Below are 21,124 nucleotides of genomic sequence, written 5' to 3'. Positions count from 1 at the left end.
TTTTCCCTCAATCCCCTGAGATAGGCGATGACCCTAGGAATGTAACTAGGAATGTAACCCCCCTAACTGTAGTAACTTTCCACTCCTTACTAACCACAGATGGCACTGCAGACCCCCTTCTGACCTAGTGAAGGCCCCTAGGCTATATAACCCTACGAGATGAGACAATACACACCTTTGACCGCCCAGCACATCGGTGTCAGCGTTGTGTCTTTGGCCCGAGTGACCCTGGTGAGTCTGGGTCGCCGTGCTGCTCGTCGAAACCAGGTCGCCTTGCCTTATAGCAGAAGGCAACAAGGACCTACGCTGGGTGATCCACAGCGAGCCCCGCTGGGCAGAGACCTGGTGACCCCTATTCCTGGTAATCCATGTCAGGCAGTGTGCTGGGTTTGTGTGATCAGTGTTGGAAACAGGGGTGCTCCAGGGGTGGCTTCTGTGAGGAGCTTCCAGAAGCTTCCCCCATGTCTTCCAGAAGCTTCCAACAGTGGCTCCTGTTCTGATCCACTCCTGAAGGTGAAGATAACCAAGGTTCTGGTTCATGGATGCCCTGGCACAGATTAAAGTAAAACAACAGTGACTGATCTGTGTTTATCAATATATCTCTGTTGGGTTTATTTTAGAACAATTTCTTTGCCATGTAAAGCAGGTTTGGATCCCTTTTTGTTACCATCTCTCATTAAAATAACACTTAGGAAAATTTATAAAGGAAAAGAAAGTAAGTATAAAAGTAGAAAGATGCACAGTCACCAGCCCTGGAGCCCCCCAGGAAGGAATTAGGGCCCCCCCCCCAGGAAGGTTCTGCTTACACACCCCCCTTCCCCCCCCAGAACACCAGGGAGCTGCTCAAGAGATCCAGTGTTGGGGACACTAAGGGACTTCCACGGGAACCCCTCTGCTGCTGTCCCCCCTCCTCTTACCCCCCTCTGAAACACGTTTCCCCTCTTCCCTTTGCTGCTCCCCCTCTCACCCAAGAGCTCCTCGCCCACATCCAGGGTGGGCTCCCAGCACCCAGAGTGGGGGCACACACAGGGAACTCACGGGCGTCCCCATTCCTGATCCACCCTGGAGCCAATTCTGCCCCCTCCCATCACAGTATCCCTGTGCATTCCCCCAAAATTGCTCCACACAGCTCCCCCATAAATGGGATCGGGGCGAACTGGGAAGCTTTATTTGGAGCACTGGGAGCAGCAGGGCGGGGGCAGAGTGACTGGGAGCAGCGGGGCTGGGGGGACACACGACCTCCCCAAAATCAGGGCGGGGATGGAGCGGGGGGGTCCCGGCCGGGCCCGAGGCCACGGGGAGGGGCTGCGGCCGGCGGCGGCTCAGGAGCTCTGTGGGCAGAGAAAAGGGGGTTACACCGGGCTGGGGGCCCCAGGGGGAGCACACACGCTCTGGGGGAGGGGGGACACGACCCCCGGGACACCCCCTCACCTTCTTGCACAGGTAGAAGCCGAGCCCCAGCGCCAGGAAGACGAAGCCAAACACAAAGCCCCCGACCCCCGTCAGCATCTTGCTGCGGGCACTGTCCGGTGGCATCTCTGGGGGTTCCGCAGGGCTTAGGACCCCCAAACCTCTCACAGACACCCCAAGCCCCTCCAAGCACCCTCATACCCCTCCAGCCCATCCAAGACCATGTGACCTCTTTCCTATCCCCATCCAACCTCCCTAGTACCACCAAAATCCATTCCCCATCCCTCCAGGACCCCAAACCCCCTCCCAGTTGACACCATCTCCCAATGATCTCCCAAACCTTTTCCCAGTCCCTTCCCAGTCCCACCAGGACTCACCAAGATCACTGCCAGTAGATTGAAGCACACTCAACTCCCATCCCAGCCCCACTTTTACATCCTCAACCTGCTTCCAGCCCCTCCAGCTCCGTCAGACTCCCTTCCAGTTATATCCAGCACCACCAGGATGTTCCCTTTCAGAATCCATCAGGAAACCCTTAACTGCATACCAGTCTTCCCAGCATCCTCCAAAACTCTTCTCTGCCCTCCCAGGCCATCCAAACCCTTCTCCTAGTTACCCCCTGCCTCCCTCAAACTCCCTCCCAGTTACTCCCAGCTACCACCAGTTCCCCTCCCAGACCCCCCAGTCCCACTCCCCCTTTCCCGGCGCTGTGGGGGCCGGGCCATACCCCAGTGCTGGCTCAGGGGGTGCTCCAGGCTGACGTGCTCCACCTGGCAGGTGTAGGTGACTCCGCGCCGGGGGGGCGCTTCCAGCAGCACCAGGAGCTGGTGGGTCCAGTCCCCGTTGGGCAAAATGTCGGTGACCAACACAGAGAGCTCCTGCTGGCCCTGGAACCACCTCACTTGGATCTCAGCAGGGTAGAAATCCATCACGGAGCAGAGCAGGCGACCAGGACCGGGCTGGGAGCTCGAGGGCACCAGCGAGATGGACACGGTGGGGGGCACTGGGAGAGATTGGGGACACACTGGGATAAGATGCGCGTGACATGGGAGACGCGGAGAAGGACTCGGGTAACATTGACAGGGATTGGGAAGGGACTGGGAGGGGATTGGATAATGCTGGGAGGGCACTGGGAGAGAGAATGGAAGTCCGAGAGTGGACAGAGAAGGACTGGGAATGGAATGGGAATGAACTGAGAGGGACTGGAAATGAAGTGCCTGGCACTGGGAGGGATTTCTGTGGCACTGGGAGGATCTGGGGCGGCACTGGGAGGAACTGGGAATGACGCGCGCGGCACTGGGAGGCCGAGTCCGGCCCGGGGCACTCGGCGCTGCGGATCTGCCTGGCAACTGATGAGTCATCAGAGACACGCGCTCTGATTGGCTGAGAGGCGTCAGCAGCGCGCTAGGCTGAGATGGACACGACGAGGGACACTGGGAGAGACTGGGATGGACTGGGAGAGACAAGGAGAGCTCCGGGACACTGCGGGGTGGGCAAAAGGCCACAGGGAAGGGCACAGGAAGGGCTGACATGTCTGGGGTTATTCCCAGGGAGGTTTTGAGGGGCTCCAGGTTCACGAGGGGACACGCTCTCCTCGCGCTCACCTCGGCGCCCCACGAGGAACGGGGTGGACAGCTCGTAGTTGTGCCGGCAGTGCCTGTCCACCGCAGCCCGTCTGTGCTCCATCCATTCCAGGTCGCTGTTCCAGTGCCTGGCAACCTCCTCCCCATATGGGGTGTCCCCCACAAAGTGCCCCACATCGCTGTCGAAGTGCACGTACTGCTCCCGGTTGTAGATGAACCTCTTCACGAACCTCACCTGCTCGGTGCCGTTAAAGAAGTGACATTCGGACTTAACCATCTCCTGGAACACTCCTGTGTGTGCAGGACACAGGTCAGAGGGTGCCTCACCAGCAGCCCCCAGCACCCCACAGCAAACCAAGAGCTCAGAGGCAACCCCGGATCCCCAGTCTGCACTCCTTGTGCCCCACGTGCCACCTCTTGTAGGCCCTTTCTTCCCGCGGCCCCTCTTCCTCTTTTCCACCCTTCTCTGTATTTTCCTCCCCCTTTTCCATAACTCCTTAGCCGCCAGCACCACCCCCCACATCAATTTGAGGGTCCCACCTCCCCCGTTTCCCTCCACGCCCCACCGTTCCCACCCTCCCAACACTTCCCTTCCCATCCCCCGCTCACCCGAGAGCTCGGCGCCCGCAGCCGGGGGGGCTCCCAGCAGCAGCAGTGCCACCAGTGCGGCCCCAGCTGCCGCCCCCCGCCCCATGGCCAGCGCCGGGCAGGGTCTGACACCTCCCCCCTCCCCAAATTCCCCTCGCAGTAGAGTCCAGGGGCGAAGGCGGAGCACAGGTGGAGTCCAGGTGAGGAGCTCTGGGCGCTGTGGGTCTGCCTGGCAACTGGGGTGTCATCAGCGCCGAGCGCTCTGATTGGCTCTCTAAATGGCTGAGGAGAGGCCCAGGAGCTGGAGGAAGAATCGGGAGAGATCCCGCCTGGAGCACCGGCACGGGCGCAACAGACCCAGCCTAGGCACAGGGTGTGAATTTGTTACCAACCGAATCACAGCAGCACAAGGAGAGGGGAAAGAAATCTCTCCAACACCTTCCCCCACCCAACAGGGATCACCCGGATCGGGGTCACCAGGGCTCTGCCCAACGGGGTCACTGGGGATCATCCAGCGTGGATCCTCCCATGGGGGATGGAGCTGGAGCAGCGCACGAAGCTCTTCCCGCACTCGGGGCACTCACAGGGCCTCTCCCCATTGTGGATGTGCTGGCGGGTGACGAGCTTGGAGCTCGGGTTGAGGCTCTTCCCACACTCCCCACACTCACAGGGTCATTCCCCGGTGTGGATCTTGTGGTCCTTGATGCGGTGGGAGTTCTTGCTGAAGCTCTTCCCACAATCTAAGCCCCAGCAGGGATGTTCCTTGGTTTGCATCTCCTGCTGCCGGATCAGCAGGAGCTCTGGCTGAAGCTCATTCCACATTCCAAGCACTTGTAGGGTGTCTCAGCTTGAGAGATGACTAAAAGAGGACACTCAGGAGTCAGTGTGGTTCCCTCTACAGGGTTCCGATAATCCCTTTCCACCAATAGGAAATGAAAATTAATAGATGAACTTGAACAGTTTATTAACAAACAGAGTGCCCATAAGGCATGGAAAAAAAAAAATTAAAAACCAGTTAATAGACATTGAGTTGTCAGCCCTTATCCCCCACACACACACCCTGGGACAAAAGACCCAAAATGCCAGAGACATCCCCGCTCCCGACACGGGGCACAGGTGGCACCGGCTTCTCCCCCAGGGGAAAAGCCAAGCCGGGGCTGTCCCGAAGGAGAGCAGAGCCCGGGGCTCGCCCGGCGCTGAGCTCCTCCCCAGCCGGGCTCCGCTGGCTCCCGGCAGCTGAGGCGGCGGCGCTGAAGCCTCGGGCTGTTTTCTCTCCCGGCTCGGCCCGCTGCAGCCTCTCCCGCCCGAGGAAAGGGAAAATCCTTTCTTTGCCTGGCCCAAAAGAGCTTTTCAGCCACACAGAAAACCACGGTGCGCACAGAGTGCCGCGGAAAAGCCGAGCAGCTAGACGCCAGCGAAGCTGTTGGGGGTTGGTTTTTTTCCTTTTCTTTCCTTGTTACTCATGGAATTTTTTCCCATTGAGTCGCAAAGAAGCACTAATAGCTGTGTGCTTAAGATAGTGGGGAGGGGGAACTCCTCCAGTTTTTTCCGAAGTTTCCCCTGGGGGGAACGACAGAGGTACGAGTAGGAAAAAAGACTGGGCAATTGGCGACGCGCTCTCTCTCTCTCCTGGGCTTCGGAGAAGGACAGTCAGACCTGCTGCTTGGAGAAAGGAATTCGCTGCCACCACCACAACCGAGCGGGGAACCTTTCGTCTGCTGCTGGGCCCCACATCCCCATCCTGCCAGGACATCCCGCAGGTTCCAGCCATTGCCGTAGAGTTTTTGATACATCTCGCCCACCGCCCTGGGATTTTTTGCGCATCGCTGCCGGCCCAGCTTGCTGCTTTCCGAGAGCCCTGCTGGGGGCACCGCAGCCGGCTGCCCCCGGCCTTTGTGAAGCGGAGCCTCTTCCCTCCCTTCCCACCTTGGCACAAAGCCGCCATTGCCGCCCGCTCCCCCAGCCCGCGCCGCAGCGCCCCCTGCAGCCACGGGGGGATCACTGCACCTGCCCTGCCCCCCGGGAGCCACCAGCGCCCCTGCCGGCGCTGCCCGGAACTGCACCACAGGGGAAAGCGCCGCAGCCCAAAGGCCGCGACTGGGCTCGGCCTCTGTTTGTTCTCAGCGCCGGAGCTGCTCTTCTTTCTCTGCTTTATTATACACACCAGTAAAGAACTGCTATTCCTATCCCCATTCCTCTGCCTGAGAGTCCCTTGATTTCACTAATCTAATAATAAAGAGGGACGGCGTTTGCGTTCTCCAGTCCAAGAGAAACTTTTTCTGCCTTCCCCAGCAGACACCTGCCTTGTAAAGCAAGACAGCAGCAAACAAGGAGCCTCTCCCCGCCCGGTCCCAAGCTCCCGGGGTTAAAAGATACAATAACCATTTTTGGTCACAAAGTAGAGGACCATGGAATGTTCCATCACAGTAACTCACTCCGAGACAATTGCATATACAATAATCACAGGTCTCTATCTATCTATAAAAGCACCTACTGAACTCTGGATACAGCAATGTGCACCAGGACAGGAGTGGAGAGGCTGAACGGACACCAGGGGAGATGTGGAATGTACGGAAAAGGCAAACTCTCCAAGGGCTTTAACCTGATTCCCAGCTTTTCTGTGTTCCAAGAGCCTTGGCTACAGGATTTGAAAGAACTGGGATCTCAGCGTGAAAAGCAGAGCAGTCAGAACCAGACACTGCTGTTGGAGTCAAAGTCTGGATTTGTCACATCTCAATTTTGAAAATACATTGAATAAAAAACTCCATTACGCACAAACTTTCCCAGCCTATCCCTCCTCACACGTAACAAAATACAATTGAATTGTTACTAAATAAAGTAAAATGAATATTGACAATGTTCCCTCATAAAAGTTCACATTGCACAGTGCCTTTGAAAGATCCGGTCTGGATGCTCTCATTGGTTTCAACTCCACGCCCCTTCAGGTCCTGGCCACTGAGATGGCTGCAGCCTTGGGAGATATTTAATGGGACAAGACCCTTTTCAATCGCGGTAACATTAAGCAACAAAGCACAACAAGTTCACTGGCAAGATTCACTCTACTGCTTATAGGACAGATAAGGCACAACAAAACAAAAAAAAAAAAAAAAAAAAAAAAAAAAAAAAAAAACAAGCAACAACAAAACCAAACAAAATCCAGGCAACCAAAACAGAAATTAACTGAGAAAAACCTAGGGGATGATGGTTGTGTTGTGTTTAGGTGCATGGGACAAAAGACAGTGCGGGCAAGGATTAAAAGGAACTTGGCCTAAAACACTAACACTAAGCAGCACTTGAACTTCTACCATAATTTGTAACTTAACTTTCACCTTAGGCCTAGCAATTCAACAGAGGAATAACACTTAACAGTATTTAACCTAACTTACAGCTATAACTTCCACATTCTACTCAGCAATTTGACAGAAAAACAACACTTAGCAACACTTAGCTTATAACCTACATTTACAACCTAGCAAAGGAACAACACTTGTTTACCACACACCTCATGTCCTTTGGACCCCTGTGGCTCCAGGCATGGTTTCAGTTTTTGGTACACTTCATTTCCCATGGCGGGTGTGCTTGCATCTGCTGCTCCAGCCTCCTGCTACAAGGTTCCTGATACAGGGCATTTCACCACCTGAAGGAGCACTGGGACAGGCTGCACCTCATGAGTCTGCAGCAGGGAGCCCCTTCTCTCTCTCCCCTGTCTCCATCTCGTTCAGTCCCCAACCCCCCTGTCCCTCCCTGGGGGGCTGCTGTGGGGGCCGTGGGGCAGAGGGCGTGGGAATGGGGCATCCAGGGTGGTCCCTTGAGCCCCCAACCTGCTCTGGCATGCTGGGGTCTGCTGGGGAGTGAGGGGAGGCACCCCCTCACCTGCCTCCTTTCCCACACAGGTGTGTTCCATTTTTGGGGAAAAGCCCACTGTCACTTCCTCGATGGCAACAACTGGGTGAAGTTTGTGGACAAGAAACATCCACAACTGGGAGTAATTTGGGCTCAGGACATACCCCACAATTTTGAGGCGGGATTGAGAGGTTTGGAGGTGGAGCTGAGCCATTTTCAGTGGGATGGAGTCGTTTTGAGGCACCATCCATCCCTCTCTGCTTTTGGGGAGCAGAGCTGTGAGGGACTGAAATGTCCCGGGTTTTGGCTCGAACCTCTGGCAAAAGCAGAGGGGGCTTGGCTGGCCGTGGGCATGGGAAGTGCCCAGGGGCAGAGGGGTGAACACCCAGCCCCAGACGGGATGAGCTGGGCTGGGAGCCAGGGAAGGGAAGAGGCCAGTCAGAAGCAGATGCTGCCAGGTGGGACAGGGCTTTGGAGCAGGGCAATGCCCTCCCTTACACAACTGCCTCAGCTCTGGAAACTCCCCTGGGAAGGCCCAGGACATTCACACAGAGGGCTGGAGGTTTTCATCCCTTCACACGGGCCATACCTGGCTCAACTGCGCTGCTGGGAGAGGCAGGGCCACATCTCAGAAGGGGCCATAAACCATCAGAGCCACCCAAAGTGCCCCAGGATCCACAGTGTGACATCAGACAGCGTAAAACTCCCCCCAGAGGAGGTACCTGGCCATTCACTCAAACCTGAATCCATACTGACCCACAGAATTTGGTGTTTCTGGGGCTTTCCCAACCCCCAAGGGGTCCATCCTGGGACCATCACTTAAACCAAGGACAAGGACATTGTAATAATCCAACCCAAAACTTTTGTTGCTGGATGCAGGGCTGGTGACTGTGCATCTTTCTGCTCTGATGCTTGCTTTCTTTTCCCTTACACAATTTCTCTTGTGTTACTTTAATGCCCCCCTCATTTCCAAAACCTGGCCACCCAAACCCAATACACTGTATGTCAACATGGATCACCCAGAATGGGAGTCACCAGGTCTCTGGTGGGTCACTCTGATGGGTGATAAAGCTAGGGCAGGGGACAAAGCCCTTCCCACGGTCGGGGCACTCGCAGAGCTTCCCTTATCCGTGCTTCCATTTCTGTGAGTCCAAGGCAGAGCTGTAGGAGAAGCTCTTCCCACACTCAGGACACTCCTAGGGCCTCTACCCAGTGCAGATGTGCTGGTGCACGACGAGGTGGGAGTTGCGTTTGTAGCTCTTCCCGCAGTTGGGGCAGTGAATGGGCCTCTCCCTTGTGTGTGTTTTCAACCCGGGGGTCAGGGCAGGGAAACCACTGGCAGCACTTTTGGGACACAGCTGAGGGCTGGGGGTCTCCTCTCCTGACTTCATTTTCTCTCCCCAGTTCAAATCATCCCCTCCCATTCACATTTTCTCCCCACAGTCAAAGTTTCCTCACCTGAATTAAACTTCTCCACAATCAAGCCCTGATCTCCCTCCCTGCCCCTGGCAACTCCTGGCAGGACCCAGCCAGGACCTTCTGGAAACAGCAGAAGAAAGGGTTTAAAAATTCATCATTATTTCCATTTATTTCCTTGGTTTCTGGGAGATTTTCCTGTGGCAGCTCCAAGTGATGGCTGAGGGGTCCTCTCAAGCTCCATCCCCTTTCCAGTCCCTTTTCCAGCTCTTTTCCTCAGCTGACCCAAACCTGCAGATTTTGGGGGGTGGGAGGGGTCGCTCTGCTTGGGAGTGTCGGAGGTGCCCCCAGGGAGGCCCCGAGGCCCCAGCGCAGTTCCCTCCAGCCCCTCGGAGCATTTGGAATCTCCAACTCTCAGCCAGCGCTGTCTGTGGGATTCAATCCCCCCTGCAGGGTTTTCCCCAGACCAGCTTTATTTCCAGAGGGTTTTGTGCTTTCCCTTGGAGCCAGGGCCTGATGGCCCCAGAGCGGCTGTGGGTGCTGGGGCAGGAAGGGCTGTGGGATGGCACCTCCCCACAAACCTGCAGGAGGGGACAAGGGTTGGGGGGGACATAGTAAATAAACACGGGATTATAGAAAAAGAAAAAAAATGTAGACTATATATGATATCTAAAATGCAATGAAATGAAATAAAAATATGGAAAAAAAAGTGACGGCAGAGCTTTTTCTATGGGACTTTGGGTTTCTTGTCCCAGTTGTGAGCTGGGTCTGAGCCAGAAAACAGTGGCTGGGAGAGACATTGCTGCTGAAGGGCCTCATATTGCCAAAACTAAAGTGTCAAGTAACAAGTAATACCTTGAGGTTACAGAAGTCCCAGCACCCACGTTGGACTCCCTCATCAGAACCTGAAAGCGGAGCTCCCCTTGCGACTCTGCTTTGTAACGATGAATGTAAAAATTCAACACCTCTGCCGGTTCCCTCCCTCCTCTGCCCAGCGGTGCAGGGAGAAGGGATGGGAGTTACGATCAGTTTGTGCCACTGCTTCCCCCTCAGGGACAGGAATCCTTGCCCTGCTCCAGGGCATGGGATCTGTCCGTGGGGTCAGTCCCTGCCCTGTCCAGCGCGTCCCTCCCCACCCGTGCGGTCGCTCCCGGGCTCGGCCCTGAGGCACGGGGCAGCCGCGCTCCAGCCCTGCCAGCGGCAGCGCCGGTTCGTGCCAGGCCATCAGATCCGTACTGTCCAAAAGACCCCATTTTCCCATGCCTCTACCTGGCTAGAGGCAGGGCCTCTCTAGCCCTGGTTATCATTCCCTCCCTCAACATACATCCTACAGGTTCCTTCAAGGGATGTGACACATCATCTTCCCTTCTGTTGTACCAGCAGCTTGGTCATGGGAGGCTGAGGCTACCTTCACTTTAGCCGAACTCCCTCGGTTAGTGTTTTCCTCTTTGAGCTGACATCCCTGCTGCCAGGAGATAAGTGGGTTTGCCATCCCACCTTTTCATGTCTTCCCCATGGTCACAAAGGAAGAACCTCAGCTCAGTTCATTGGGTGTACCCCCTCTCTCTAGCTGGGGGACATTGGACTTTGATGCCAGGGCCTGTGACTTGCACTGTCGCCATGTGGGAACTGTTCTTTCTCACCTCTTCTCTCACCTCCCTAATTTCCTCTTTAAACTCCTCTTTGGTAATTAACCAAAGCAGAGACATGAGTGTGCATCAGGCCATTGACCAGACTCTCATAATACCTGAGCCTGTTGGCTACAGAACCCACTGTCTCTCAGCTGTCCTCAGCATTCACCATTGCAATGAAGATGTTGTGTTAGGATGGCCCCAGATTTGCCACGTTCCACAACATTTGCCCTGTGCACCTGACATTGTTTGAGTCATGATGGTGCTGTTGGCCCCTTCCAGAGAGTTCCTCTAGTACTGCCACTTCCTTCCTCAATGGTCTTCCAATGGTCTTAGGACGGCAATCCTGCATTCTGTCTGTGTGAACAAACCTCTTTCTTACACTCATTAAAAGCCACTCACAGAGGGAGGGAAAGGGGCCATGGCTCCCTCAAGAACACCTGACCAATATCCATGTCCTGGGTCAAGGACCCCAAATTCCTTGCTTTGCCACCATTCAGTTGCACTCCTGGACCCGTAAGGACCTAAACCCAGAGTAACTAGGTCGAATAATCCTCACAGCCCTGCTGTACAATGTCTTTTCACAGATTACAGAGACTGTGGTCTGACAGGGACTCAGTTGATGATTTCAACTTTTGGCCCCCTTGCTGGTTGCGAGGGCCCTGGTTCCTCATTATCGTTAACGGGGCGCACTGTTAATGATGTCTTACACTTCCCCCTCTGCACAGGGGAACAGCTGCTGGCTGTGACTGCCCATGTGGTTCAGCTGGAACCTGGACAGTTGTAACATCCATGGGCTCCAGTGCTGCACCATCAGACTCTCCCTCTTTGAGGCAGGGAGAGGGTTACCCACCAGCTGGAGAAGAACATTCCCTCAGCAGCTGTTGTGTCTTCTCCATTAACCCCACCCAGTCTGGGTGGTTTATTTATGAGGTGGGCTGTTGGGCAGCATCAGGCCGTGTGGCAGCATCCCTAGTCACTGAGGTAGAGTGACTACATGTTAGAGTGGTAACCCAAGGCAGTCTCACCTTATCTCTAAATGCTAAATAGAATATCAGCAACACCAGCCACTGTATGATGTGGTTGGCGTCTAGAGAATATTTGACCCTTTGGAAAGCTCTTGGGATAGGCCCAAAGAAATGTTGGTTGGAAAGACAGGTGCCTATAAAGGAAGGCGGGAACCTCTCTTGGAATGGAAAATATGACCCCCTCCCCTCTGAATTATTATAAACCTGAAATTAAGGGGCTTTCAGGCAAAGATATGAAAAAAGAAATAACAGTTCTTTACTAGCATATATGTGTATCATAAGGCAAACAAACAACAACAACGGCAGCACCAACAAACAGAAGCACAAACCCAGTCCCAGGCGCCTCTCGCCGCAGGCTCCTTCCCCGCTGGTGCAGTTACGGTCACAGCCGGCAGGGGCGCTGGTGGCTCCCCGCCGGGCAGGGCGGGTGCGATGATTCCTCCGCGGCTGCAGGGGGCGCTGCGGCGGGTGCGGCCATGGTGGGTGGGCTGGCAGGAGAGACGGAAAAGAGATTTCCTTGGCAAACGCACTGGGGCAGCTGATCCCAGTGCCCCTCCAGGCGGCGAAATGGGCTGCAGCAGGAACCTTGGAACAGCAGCTGGAAGAGCAAATGCCAGCACACCTGGAAGTGGGGAAAAAAAAGATAGCAGAAACTCTGGGGCCCTGCCCAAAGCCGCAGGGTGTCTGGATGTGGGGTAACAGTGTACCAAGAAGCCCTGAAGCAGTGGCAGAGAAGAGTGGGGCTGAGCGGGAAATTGCTCCCCTGGGTAGCTCATCTGAGATGGCCGGTCCCTGGGTCAGGCTGTGCAAAGGGGGCAGACCCTGGCAGGGGACTGGGGGCTCCTGGTCCCAGCTCCTGGCGTGGTACACACTGGCTTTGGGCTCCCAAGCAGCACAGAACCAGAGAAGGAAGCCAGCAAGTGCAGCCACAGTGCCGAAGGAAAATAAACAAAAAGTAACAGGCAAAACCCACAAGCAACAGTATCTCTGGTCAGAGGCAGGACACAACATGGCCATTGAGCAGATTGGCCGTTCTCACAGGAAATCCTGGGCTGGCTCTCACCCATCCCTACACTCCCAGAGCTGGGGGAGGTGAGGGGGGACCAACGACCACCACAGAAACAAAAAGCCCCAAAAACGATATGGAATAAAAAAAAAACATCTCCAAGACAATGCCTGTGGGCCAGAGAGAATTAGTATTGTGGAATCATTCAGGTTAGAAAAGATGTTCAAGACCAATCAGTGTTCCCTGATGCCACCAGAAGAAATAATTGAAAAGGAAAGGTGAGTTTTATGGGGCTGAAAGTCAAACAGTCTGCTCTTCCCAATGAGCTGCTGAAGTCCACCGGCATCCCAATGGATGTTCCTGTCTGTGTTCATCCAGGTACCTGTAGGGAGCAAAGATGTGGAACCCACCAGCCAGGTGTCTCTCCAGCATTGCTTACCAGGACCATAAATCACCAGGGCTCTGCCCAACGGGGGCCACTGTGCATCATCCAACGTGGATCCTCCCATGGGGGATGGAGCTGGAGCAGCGCACGAAGCTCTTCCCAGACTTGGGGCACATGCAGGGCTTTCCTTTACAGGCACCCCACGTGTGTCAGGTTAAGCTGAGCTCATGGAGAAGGTCTTCCCACACTCAGGACACTCGTAGAGCCTCTCCCCTGTGGATGTGCTGGCGTACCCCCAGGTGGGAGCTCTGGCTGCAGCCGTTTGCACACTCCCCACACTGGTAGGGGCAGTCTCCTGTGTGGATGTTCTGGTGCTGGATCAGGTGGGAGTTGCAACTGAAGCTCTTTCCCACATTCCAAGCACTCACAGGGCTTTGACCCTGTGTGGATCCCTGGTGGTCGATCAGGACAGAGAGCTTCCTGAACCTCTTCCCACACTCCTCTCACTCATAGGGCTTCCACCCAGTGTGGCTCCTGCAGTGATTGATGAGGTCTGGGCTCCATCCAAAACTCTTCCCGTGATATCTCTTCTCCATTTCCTTTCCAGACTGGGAGGATGTAAACACAGCTGCAGTCTTTCAGTGTCTGGCGTGTGAGCATTTAGCACCAGACTCTGCCAGGCACGGAGCCACAGGGACAGTGGAGAGACATTTACCTGCCCGTCACAGCCTCAGCTGGGCAAGTACAGCCCATGCTGAAAACAGCCACTGGCAGAGATGATTTCTGATTAATCTTGTCTGCCTCGCAGGAATGGGTTTGAAAAGAAAAACCTCTCAATTTGCTGAGGCAAAGAAGAAGAAAGGTAGTATTGAATAAAATAAAAAGCAAGGCCTCTTGGGACAATGGTTGTCTTTAAAAAGCCAAAGCCAACAATATTCTCTATTGATTGAAAATCTAGCTTTTAATTTCTCTGTTTTTCCTATCTGTTGTCTTCTGGAAAGTTGTGGTAGTGGAGTTTGGGGGGTTTTTTTTGTTTTTGGTTTTTTTTTTTTTTTTTTTTTTTTTTTTTTTTTTTTTTTGGGGATTTTTTTTTTTTTTTTTTTTTGGGGTTTTTTGCAGGAATGGGTTTGAAAAGAAAAACCTCTCAATTTGCTGAGGCAAAGAAGAAGAAAGGTAGTATTGAATAAAATAAAAAGCAAGGCCTCTTGGGACAATGGTTGTCTTTAAAAAGCCAAAGCCAACAATATTCTCTATTGATTGAAAATCTAGCTTTTAATTTCTCTGTTTTTCCTATCTGTTGTCTTCTGGAAAGTTGTGGTAGTGGAGTTTGGGGGGTTTTTTTTGTTTTTGGTTTTTTTTTTTTTTTTTTTTTTTTTTTTTTTTTTTTTTGTTTTTTTGGGGGATTTTTTTTTGTTTGTTTGTTTGGGGTTTTTTGGTGGGTTTCTTTTTTGTTTTTTGGTTTTTTTTTTTTGTTTTTTGTTTGGTTTGGTTTTGGTTTGTGTTTTTTTTGGGGGGTGTTTTTGTTTGTTTTTTGGGGTTTTTTGGGTGTTTTTTTTGGGGGGGGGTTTGTTTTTTTTTTTTGTTTTGTTTTTTTTTTTTTTTTGTTTTGTTTTGTTTTTTTTTTTTTAAGCAGAGATGCTGAAATACTTCTAGTTAAATAAAATAAATAGGAAATTTTCCCCTTCCCATAATCAAATTGTGTGGTTTGTCAACAGAAGGATTGAGACTGTAAGTCCAGCAAGCCTGTGCCATTCCAAAGTGCTTTCCTTTGAAAGGACAGCTGTCTTTTCCTTTGTGGATAAGAACAAATCAAAGCTATCCTGGAAACAGAAACTGTCCCTCCTTTTTTCCCTTCTTACAGGAATACAAATGTGTTTAGTTCTGGTGAATGGTTTCCACGTTGAGGGCAGCCCATCTCCAGACCAAATTCCTCTCTTTCAGTCTCCCCCACAGACACAGAGCTTGAGCTGACAGAGAAAAATGGGACCTCAGAAGAGAAGCAAAGTCTTCTTAAGGAGAACAGAATTGTTCAGGTTGGAAAAGAGCTGTGAGCTCATTGAGTCCAACTGCCAACCCAGCACTGCCAAGGCCACCACAGCCACGTCCCCGAGTGCCACATCTTCAGGTGCTTGAAATGCCTTCATGGATGTGACTCACCCTCTGCCCTGCCAGCCTGTTCCGGTGCTTGACCACGCTTTCAGGGAAAAAACTGTTCCTCTGTCAAACCTAAACCTTCTCTGGCACAGCTTGCGGCCATTTCCTCTCATCCCATCGCCTTTCTGGGGGGGAAGAGAACAATTCCCCCTTGCTCCAGGCCCTTCAGGGAGTTGTGCCCTGCTGGCTCCGGCTCAGCTGCTGTCACCCAGCACCCCCAGGGCCCTTTCCAGCCCCGGTGCCCGGGCGCTGGGCTCTGCAGGGGCTGCTGTGACCCCAGCACAGGACCCGACACTGGCCCTGGGGACATCCCACCGCCAGCCTCAGCCCATCTCTCCAGGCTGTTCCAATCCCCCTGCAGAGCCTTGCTGCCCTCCAGCACAGCAACACCACGCACTGAAGCCAAGACTCCAACTGCACCACACTATTTTTTTTTTCCATTGAATTCCTTGATTAGAGCAACAATCACCCACAAACCTCCCTGACTGCTCAGGCCCTGGCTGTGCTGCACTGACCCAACCTTCAGGGAAAGAAAGGATCAGGTTCCAGCCCTGTTCTCAGCAGTTTTACTCCTGGTGAGATGACAGCAGGAGGGTTTTGTTGTCTTTGCCTTGGGAATTGTAGATCATGGCTGCTGTTGCCCCTCTTCTGGCTGCCACCTGAATTTTATCAGTACAACTGCAACTGCCTCTTTCAATCAGAGCTACCCACAGGGCTTTCATGATGGGGAACTCAGTATTTTTGTCAAAGGACTCATGCTTAGCAGATTTTTAAATGCTCCCAAGTGCCTGAGCACTAAGCTGAGGACAATTAAAGCCACACAGGCCACATTCACAGTGCTCACATTCAGAGCCTTGTTGCTGGGGCTGTTGAAATAGAATCAATTTACAGAGGCCATCACAGAAATTGCCTCTGGGGTGTCAAATAAAATGAAAAAATCCACTGGGAGAAGGAAAAAACCAGAACTTACTGACCACTTCATTACTTCTTCTGAGCAGCAGAAAATGGAGATGACACCAAGCTGGGTGTGAGTGTGGATCTGTTGGGGGGTAGGAGGCTCTGCAGAGGAACCTGGACAGGCTGGATTCCCAGGGATGAATCCAACAAGGTGAGGTTTAACAAGACCAAGGGCTGGGTCCTGCACTTTGGCCACAACAACCCCTGCAGCGCTACAGGCTGGGGACAGAGTGGCTGGACAGCAGGCAGGCAGAAAGGGACCTGGGGGCACTGATGGGCAGCAGGCTGGACATGAGCCAGCAGTGTGTCCAGCTGGCCAAGAAGGCCAATGGCTCCTGGCCTGGATCAGGAATGGTGTGGCCAGCAGGAGCAGGGCAGGGATTCTTCCCTTGTACTCGGCACTGGTGGGGCCACACTTCGAGTGCTGTGTCCAGTCCTGGGCCCCCAATTTAGGAAGGATCTTGAGATGCTGGAACATGTCCAGAGAAGAGCAGCAAGGCTGGTGAGGGGTCTAGAACACCTGTGAGGAGCAGCTGAGGCAGCTGGGGGTGTTTATCCTGGAGAAGAGGAGGCTCAGGGGAGACCTCATCATTGCCTGCAAGTCCCTGGCAGGAGGGGTTAGGCTCTGCTCCCAGGGAACAGTGACAGCACAGGAGACACCGCCTGGAGCTGCACTGGGGAGGTTTAGGCTGGACATTAGGAAGTTCTTCATAGAAAGTGTGACTGGGAATTGGGATGGGCTGCCCAGGGATGTGGCAGACTCACCGTCCCTGGAGCTGTTTAAAACTGGATGTGGCACCTAGTGCCATGGTCAGGGTGACGGTGGTGTTGGGTCAGAGGCTGAACTTGATCTCAAAGGTCTTTTCCAAGCTGGTTAATTCTGTGATCCCGTCCTGCGTGGCCCCAGCTTTAGGGCAAACCCCCCTCCAATTCCTATAAACACTCCCAAATCCTCCCCAGCCCTAATTTTTTTGCCCCAAATAACAGTAAAATCATTGAGTTTAGAGGTCTTTGTTCAATTTCTTTATTTTTATGACAATTTCATGTTTTTGTAGGGGATAAAAATGGATTAAATAAAATCAAGCTCAAAAAAAGGAATTACTTGTCAGCATCATAAGAGCATCTGTAGGGTTGGGTTCAGTGCAGGGAAGAGCCTTTGCTGGAGGGGTTTCCATCCCAAATCTTGTTCTTTGCCCAAATCCATCACCATTTGGCTGTGGAAGACATCTGTGGGCCATAGAAAATCAGAATAATGGAACCACTGAGGCTGGAAAGGACTTCATAGACCATCCAACATTGCTTGATGCCACAGGAAAAAAGGATTGGACGGAAGAGCTGAGACTTTTAGGGTTGAAAGTCAACAAATCCACTCTCCCCAATGAATTCCTGATGTCATTCTGAGTCCCAATGGATGTTCCTGCCCCTGCCTTCACTCAGGTGCCCACAGGGAACAGGAGGATGTGGAGACCAACAGCCACGTGTCTTCTCAAAAGAGTTCACCCAGAATAGGGGTCACCAGGGCTCTGCCCAACTGGGGTCACTGGGGATCATCCAGTGCAGATCCTCCCATGGGGGATGGAGTTGGAGCAGCACAGAGCTCTGATAGAAGCCCTTCCCACATTCAGGACACTTGTAGGGCCTCTCCCCGGTGTGCCAGTGGGTGGTGAGGGTGGAGTTGTGCTTGAAGCCCTTCCTGCAGTCAGAGCAGCAGAAGGGCCTCTCCTCTGTGCGTGTTTGCTGATGCAGGAGGAGATTTGACCTGGTCCGAACCCCTTCCCACACTTGGGACACTCGTAGGGCCATTCCTCACTGTGGGTCTTCTTGTGGCTGATCAGGCTGGATCTATGGCAGAAGCTCTTCCCACACTTGAAGCATTTGTAGGGTCGTTCTCCCAAGAGGATCTTCTGGTGCTGGACTATGACTGAGCTCAGGCTGAAGCTCTTCCCACATTCCCCACACTTGTAGGGCCATTCCCACATGTCCTGGCGCATGTGGGGGATGAGCTGGGAGCTGCAGTTGAAGCTCTTCCCACATCCCAAGCACTTGCAGGGCCATTTCCCCATGTGTACTTGGTAGTGGATGAAGAGGTGGGAGGTGTGGCTGAAGCTCTTCCCATGTTCCAAGCAGATGTAGGGCTTCTCCCCAGCATGAAGCTGCTCATGGACCACCAGAGTGGATTTCTGGATGAAGCAATGAGGGGTCTTTGCTCCTCAGAGCACCCTGGGTTGGGTTTGGAACCCCTCCTTGTGGGGATTCCTTTGGCATTTCCTCCCCGTTGGATTCCCGCCCCTTGGAGCTGCTCAAAACGGCCTCTTCCATGAGGCTCTGCTGTGGGGATTTGTCCTCTCTGGTCTCTGTCTGCAGCTCAGTGCCTGGGGGAAGAAGGACAAGGAGAAGATGGGAGGAGGAGGAGGGAAAAGGAAAAGGCAGAAGGAGAAGAAGGAACAAGAAGAAAAAAGGGAGAAAGAAGATGAAGGAAAAGGGAGGAAGGAAGTGGTGGAAGGGAGGGAGGGAGGGAGGGAGGGAAGAAAGGAAGGAAGGAAGCAAGGAAGGAAGGAAGGAAGGAAGGAAGGAAGGAAGGAAGGAAGGAAGGAAGGAAGGAAGGAAGGAAGGAAGGAAGGAAGGAAGGAAGGAAGGAAGGAAGGAAGGGATTTGCCTCCATGCCAAGAGGGAAGGGGAAGGAGATCCCCCCCAGTCCATCCCTGGCAGGATGGTGATGCCAGCAGAGCTGTCTGCAGCCGAGGGTCATGCTGGGCTGGGAGATGGAGCAGAAGAGAGGGGGAAAGGGGCAGTGACTTCCTCCTCACCTGCCTGGCTGTCGTGTATCATCTTCCTCACTACCATGAGGAAGCATCCTCCTCCTCTGTTTGGCTAAGCCTTGGGAAAAAGAAGTCTGGTTTTGAGGGAAAAACAAGGGGTGAGCACATTGGCCTGAGGGTTCCTCCTGCCTGAGTCCATCTCTAGAAGCCACCAAGTATCTTGTATCCATGAAAAACCGCCAAAACACCAAGACTCAGAGGAAAAAACCCTCCCTGGGGTTTCCCCTTGTGGATGCTGCGGGTCCTGCACATATTGGAGATCCTTCCTCTGCAGGGTCTCCATCTGCTCCAGGCTTCCCAGGAATCCCTGGGATTCCCCCCACGCTGGGGTTCTGGGAGTCCCCCTTCTCTGGGCTGCTGAGGGTGCCATGGGTCCCCCTCTCTGGGGTTGCACTAAGGGATGCTGAGAGTTTTGGGGTCCCAGGGGTCCCTCCTCCCCTGACTCTCTGATCAGGAGTCTCAGGGTCCTCTCTCTCTGGGGTCCCCACTTTGGTGTCCCCCACTCTAGGCTCATCCTTTCTCTGGGCTGCCCCTTCTCCAGGCTCCCCTCACTCCCGGCTGTCGGGGTCTCCCCTCTCCAGGCCCCCATTTCAGGCTCAGGGACTCCCGGGGCTCCCCCCTTTTTGCTTTCCCCCTCTCAAAGCTGCTCCCCTTCCCCTCGCCGGTACCGGGCGATCGCCACGTGGCTCCGGGGAACTCCATGCCCACCCACTCGGCAGCCGCACCGGGAAACTCCAAAAAAAACCCACCTCCCAGGAACCCCGCAGGATCCACCCAAAAGGGATTTCCGTTTAGCTTCAGACTCCTACGAGACCCAAACATCGCTCCGCCCGCCCCGTCCCGAAAAAACAGAAACAGAAACCGGCAAAGAAATTTCGGGTGAGCTCCAAATATCCCTCCCTCCTTCAAAAAAATCATGCCGGGACGGCCCAAGTGATTCGGGGCGAGGTCTCTGTGCCCGGTCCCCTGGGGACGCTCGGGGCGATGCTCCCGGCGGGAAGGGGCCGCGGAGCCGGGGAGCGACGGACGCACGTGCTGCCTCCTCCGGCCGCTCCTCTTCCTGCCCCTGCTCCTCCCCTACCCCTCCTGGTCCTCCCGCTCCTCCTCCTCCTCCTCCTCCTCCATCCTCCGGCTGCAGGTGAGGGGCTCTAGGGTGAGCGCAGCGGGGACGGCACCCGGTGGAGAGGGGTGGGAGAGGGGCGGGATAGGGGGAGGTGGGACAGGGGGAAAGGGGTTCCTGATGAGGGGCTCACAGTTAGCCCCAGGACCCCCAAATCCCCTCGCTGTCCTGCCAGCCCCTCCCGGCGCTGTGGGGGCCGGGCCGTGCCCCAGTGCTGGCTCAGGGGATGCTCCAGGCTGACGTGCTCCACCTGGCAGCTGCAGGTGACCCCGCGCTGGGGGCAGTTTCCAGCAGCACCAGGAGCTGGTGGGTCCAGTCCCCACTGGGAACCACATCGGTGGCCACCACAGAGAGCTCCTGCTGGCCCTGGAACCACCTCAGCTGGATGTGGGCAGGGTAGAAATCCATCACGGAGCAGAGCAGGCGGCCGGGGCCGGGCTGCGAGCTCGAGGGCACCTGTGGGATGGACACGGTGGGATGGGCAGAGGGCTTGGGGACCCCCCCCAGTGCGAATCTGCGCCCTTGCACCACCTCCAAAGCCGCAAGGAAGCTCCAGGGAACGAGTGCTGCAGGACAGAGAACCACCCTTCTTCCATCCCAACTGCACCTTTCCCTCCCCTCTCGCCCCCTTTCTCGTTCCCCAAATCTAAAGACCCCTTCCAACACAATCTGGATTTCCCAGCCCCGTGCCCCAGTCTTTGGGGATCCCAGCCCCTTCTTTTCCTCCATTCTTTTACCCCTTGTGTACCATCCCACCAATCCCCAACTCCCTCCCCTGCTTGGTTTTGGGGGATCCAGGTCCCTCCTGCTCAGTCTGGGGGTCACATTCCCGCTTTCCCTCAATTCAGGCAGCTCCTGGCAGCTTTTTCTCTGGGAAGAATCCCTGACTTTTGGGACTTTTGGGGTGTACTTTAAGAGTGTGGCAGCTCTGTCTGGCTTTCCTCTCCCTGTTGTGGCCCCTCAGCTGCCCCTGGCACCCTGGCGGTGCTGGGATTTCCCTCCTGGGGACAAGGACATTCATCCCCTCCCAGGAGCCCAATGCCCGGCTGGGGCTCCAGCTCAGGGGGTCCTTGAGCAGCTGCCCCAGAACCTCCCCCAGGGTCTCCCAGCACAGCCAGAGCCGCTCGGCCTGGGGTCCCCAAAGGCCTCAGCAAGCCCCAAGTTCCTCCCAGGAACCCCCAACT

General features: G+C 54.4%; 2 protein-coding genes across 2 annotated transcripts; both read right to left on the bottom strand.

Annotated features, from left to right (window-relative positions):
* Positions 1–1,228: 1,228 nt before the first annotated feature.
* Positions 1,229–3,702, bottom strand: LOC121357290 (class II histocompatibility antigen, B-L beta chain-like). The gene is made up of 5 exons (XM_041474447.1): positions 3,603–3,702; positions 3,015–3,284; positions 2,138–2,413; positions 1,432–1,538; positions 1,229–1,331 (listed from the first exon to the last, which is right to left on the bottom strand). The coding sequence occupies exons 1-5, from the start codon at positions 3,685–3,687 to the stop codon at positions 1,323–1,325; spliced, it is 747 nt and encodes a 248-aa protein (XP_041330381.1). The 5' UTR covers positions 3,688–3,702; the 3' UTR covers positions 1,229–1,322.
* A 13,380-nt stretch (positions 3,703–17,082) lies between these two features.
* On the bottom strand, positions 17,083–18,830 carry LOC121357285 (gastrula zinc finger protein XlCGF49.1-like). Its single transcript, XM_041474445.1, is given in 3 exon segments — positions 17,083–17,773; positions 17,776–18,207; positions 18,809–18,830. Coding segments are annotated over 3 exon segments (714 nt in total). The 3' UTR covers positions 17,083–17,513.
* Between the last annotated feature and the right edge of the window lie 2,294 nt (positions 18,831–21,124).

This window comes from Pyrgilauda ruficollis, unplaced genomic scaffold, assembly GCF_017590135.1.
Source record: "Pyrgilauda ruficollis isolate IOZ18807 unplaced genomic scaffold, ASM1759013v1 scaffold320, whole genome shotgun sequence".
Lineage (NCBI taxonomy): Eukaryota > Metazoa > Chordata > Aves > Passeriformes > Passeridae > Pyrgilauda > Pyrgilauda ruficollis.
This window is presented reverse-complemented; position numbering and strand designations above follow the sequence as displayed.

Excerpts from the sequence above, each read along its gene's own strand:
- LOC121357290 (XM_041474447.1), bottom strand. The coding sequence starts at position 3,687 with ATGGGGCGGGGGGCGGCAGCTGGGGCCGCACTGGTGGCACTGCTGCTG. Across the intron at positions 3,285-3,602 it reads TGCGGGCGCCGAGCTCTCGG|GAGTGTTCCAGGAGATGGTT; the intron begins GTGAGCGGGGGA and ends CTGCACACACAG. Across the intron at positions 2,414-3,014 it reads GTTCCTCGTGGGGCGCCGAG|TGCCCCCCACCGTGTCCATC; the intron begins GTGAGCGCGAGG and ends AATCTCTCCCAG.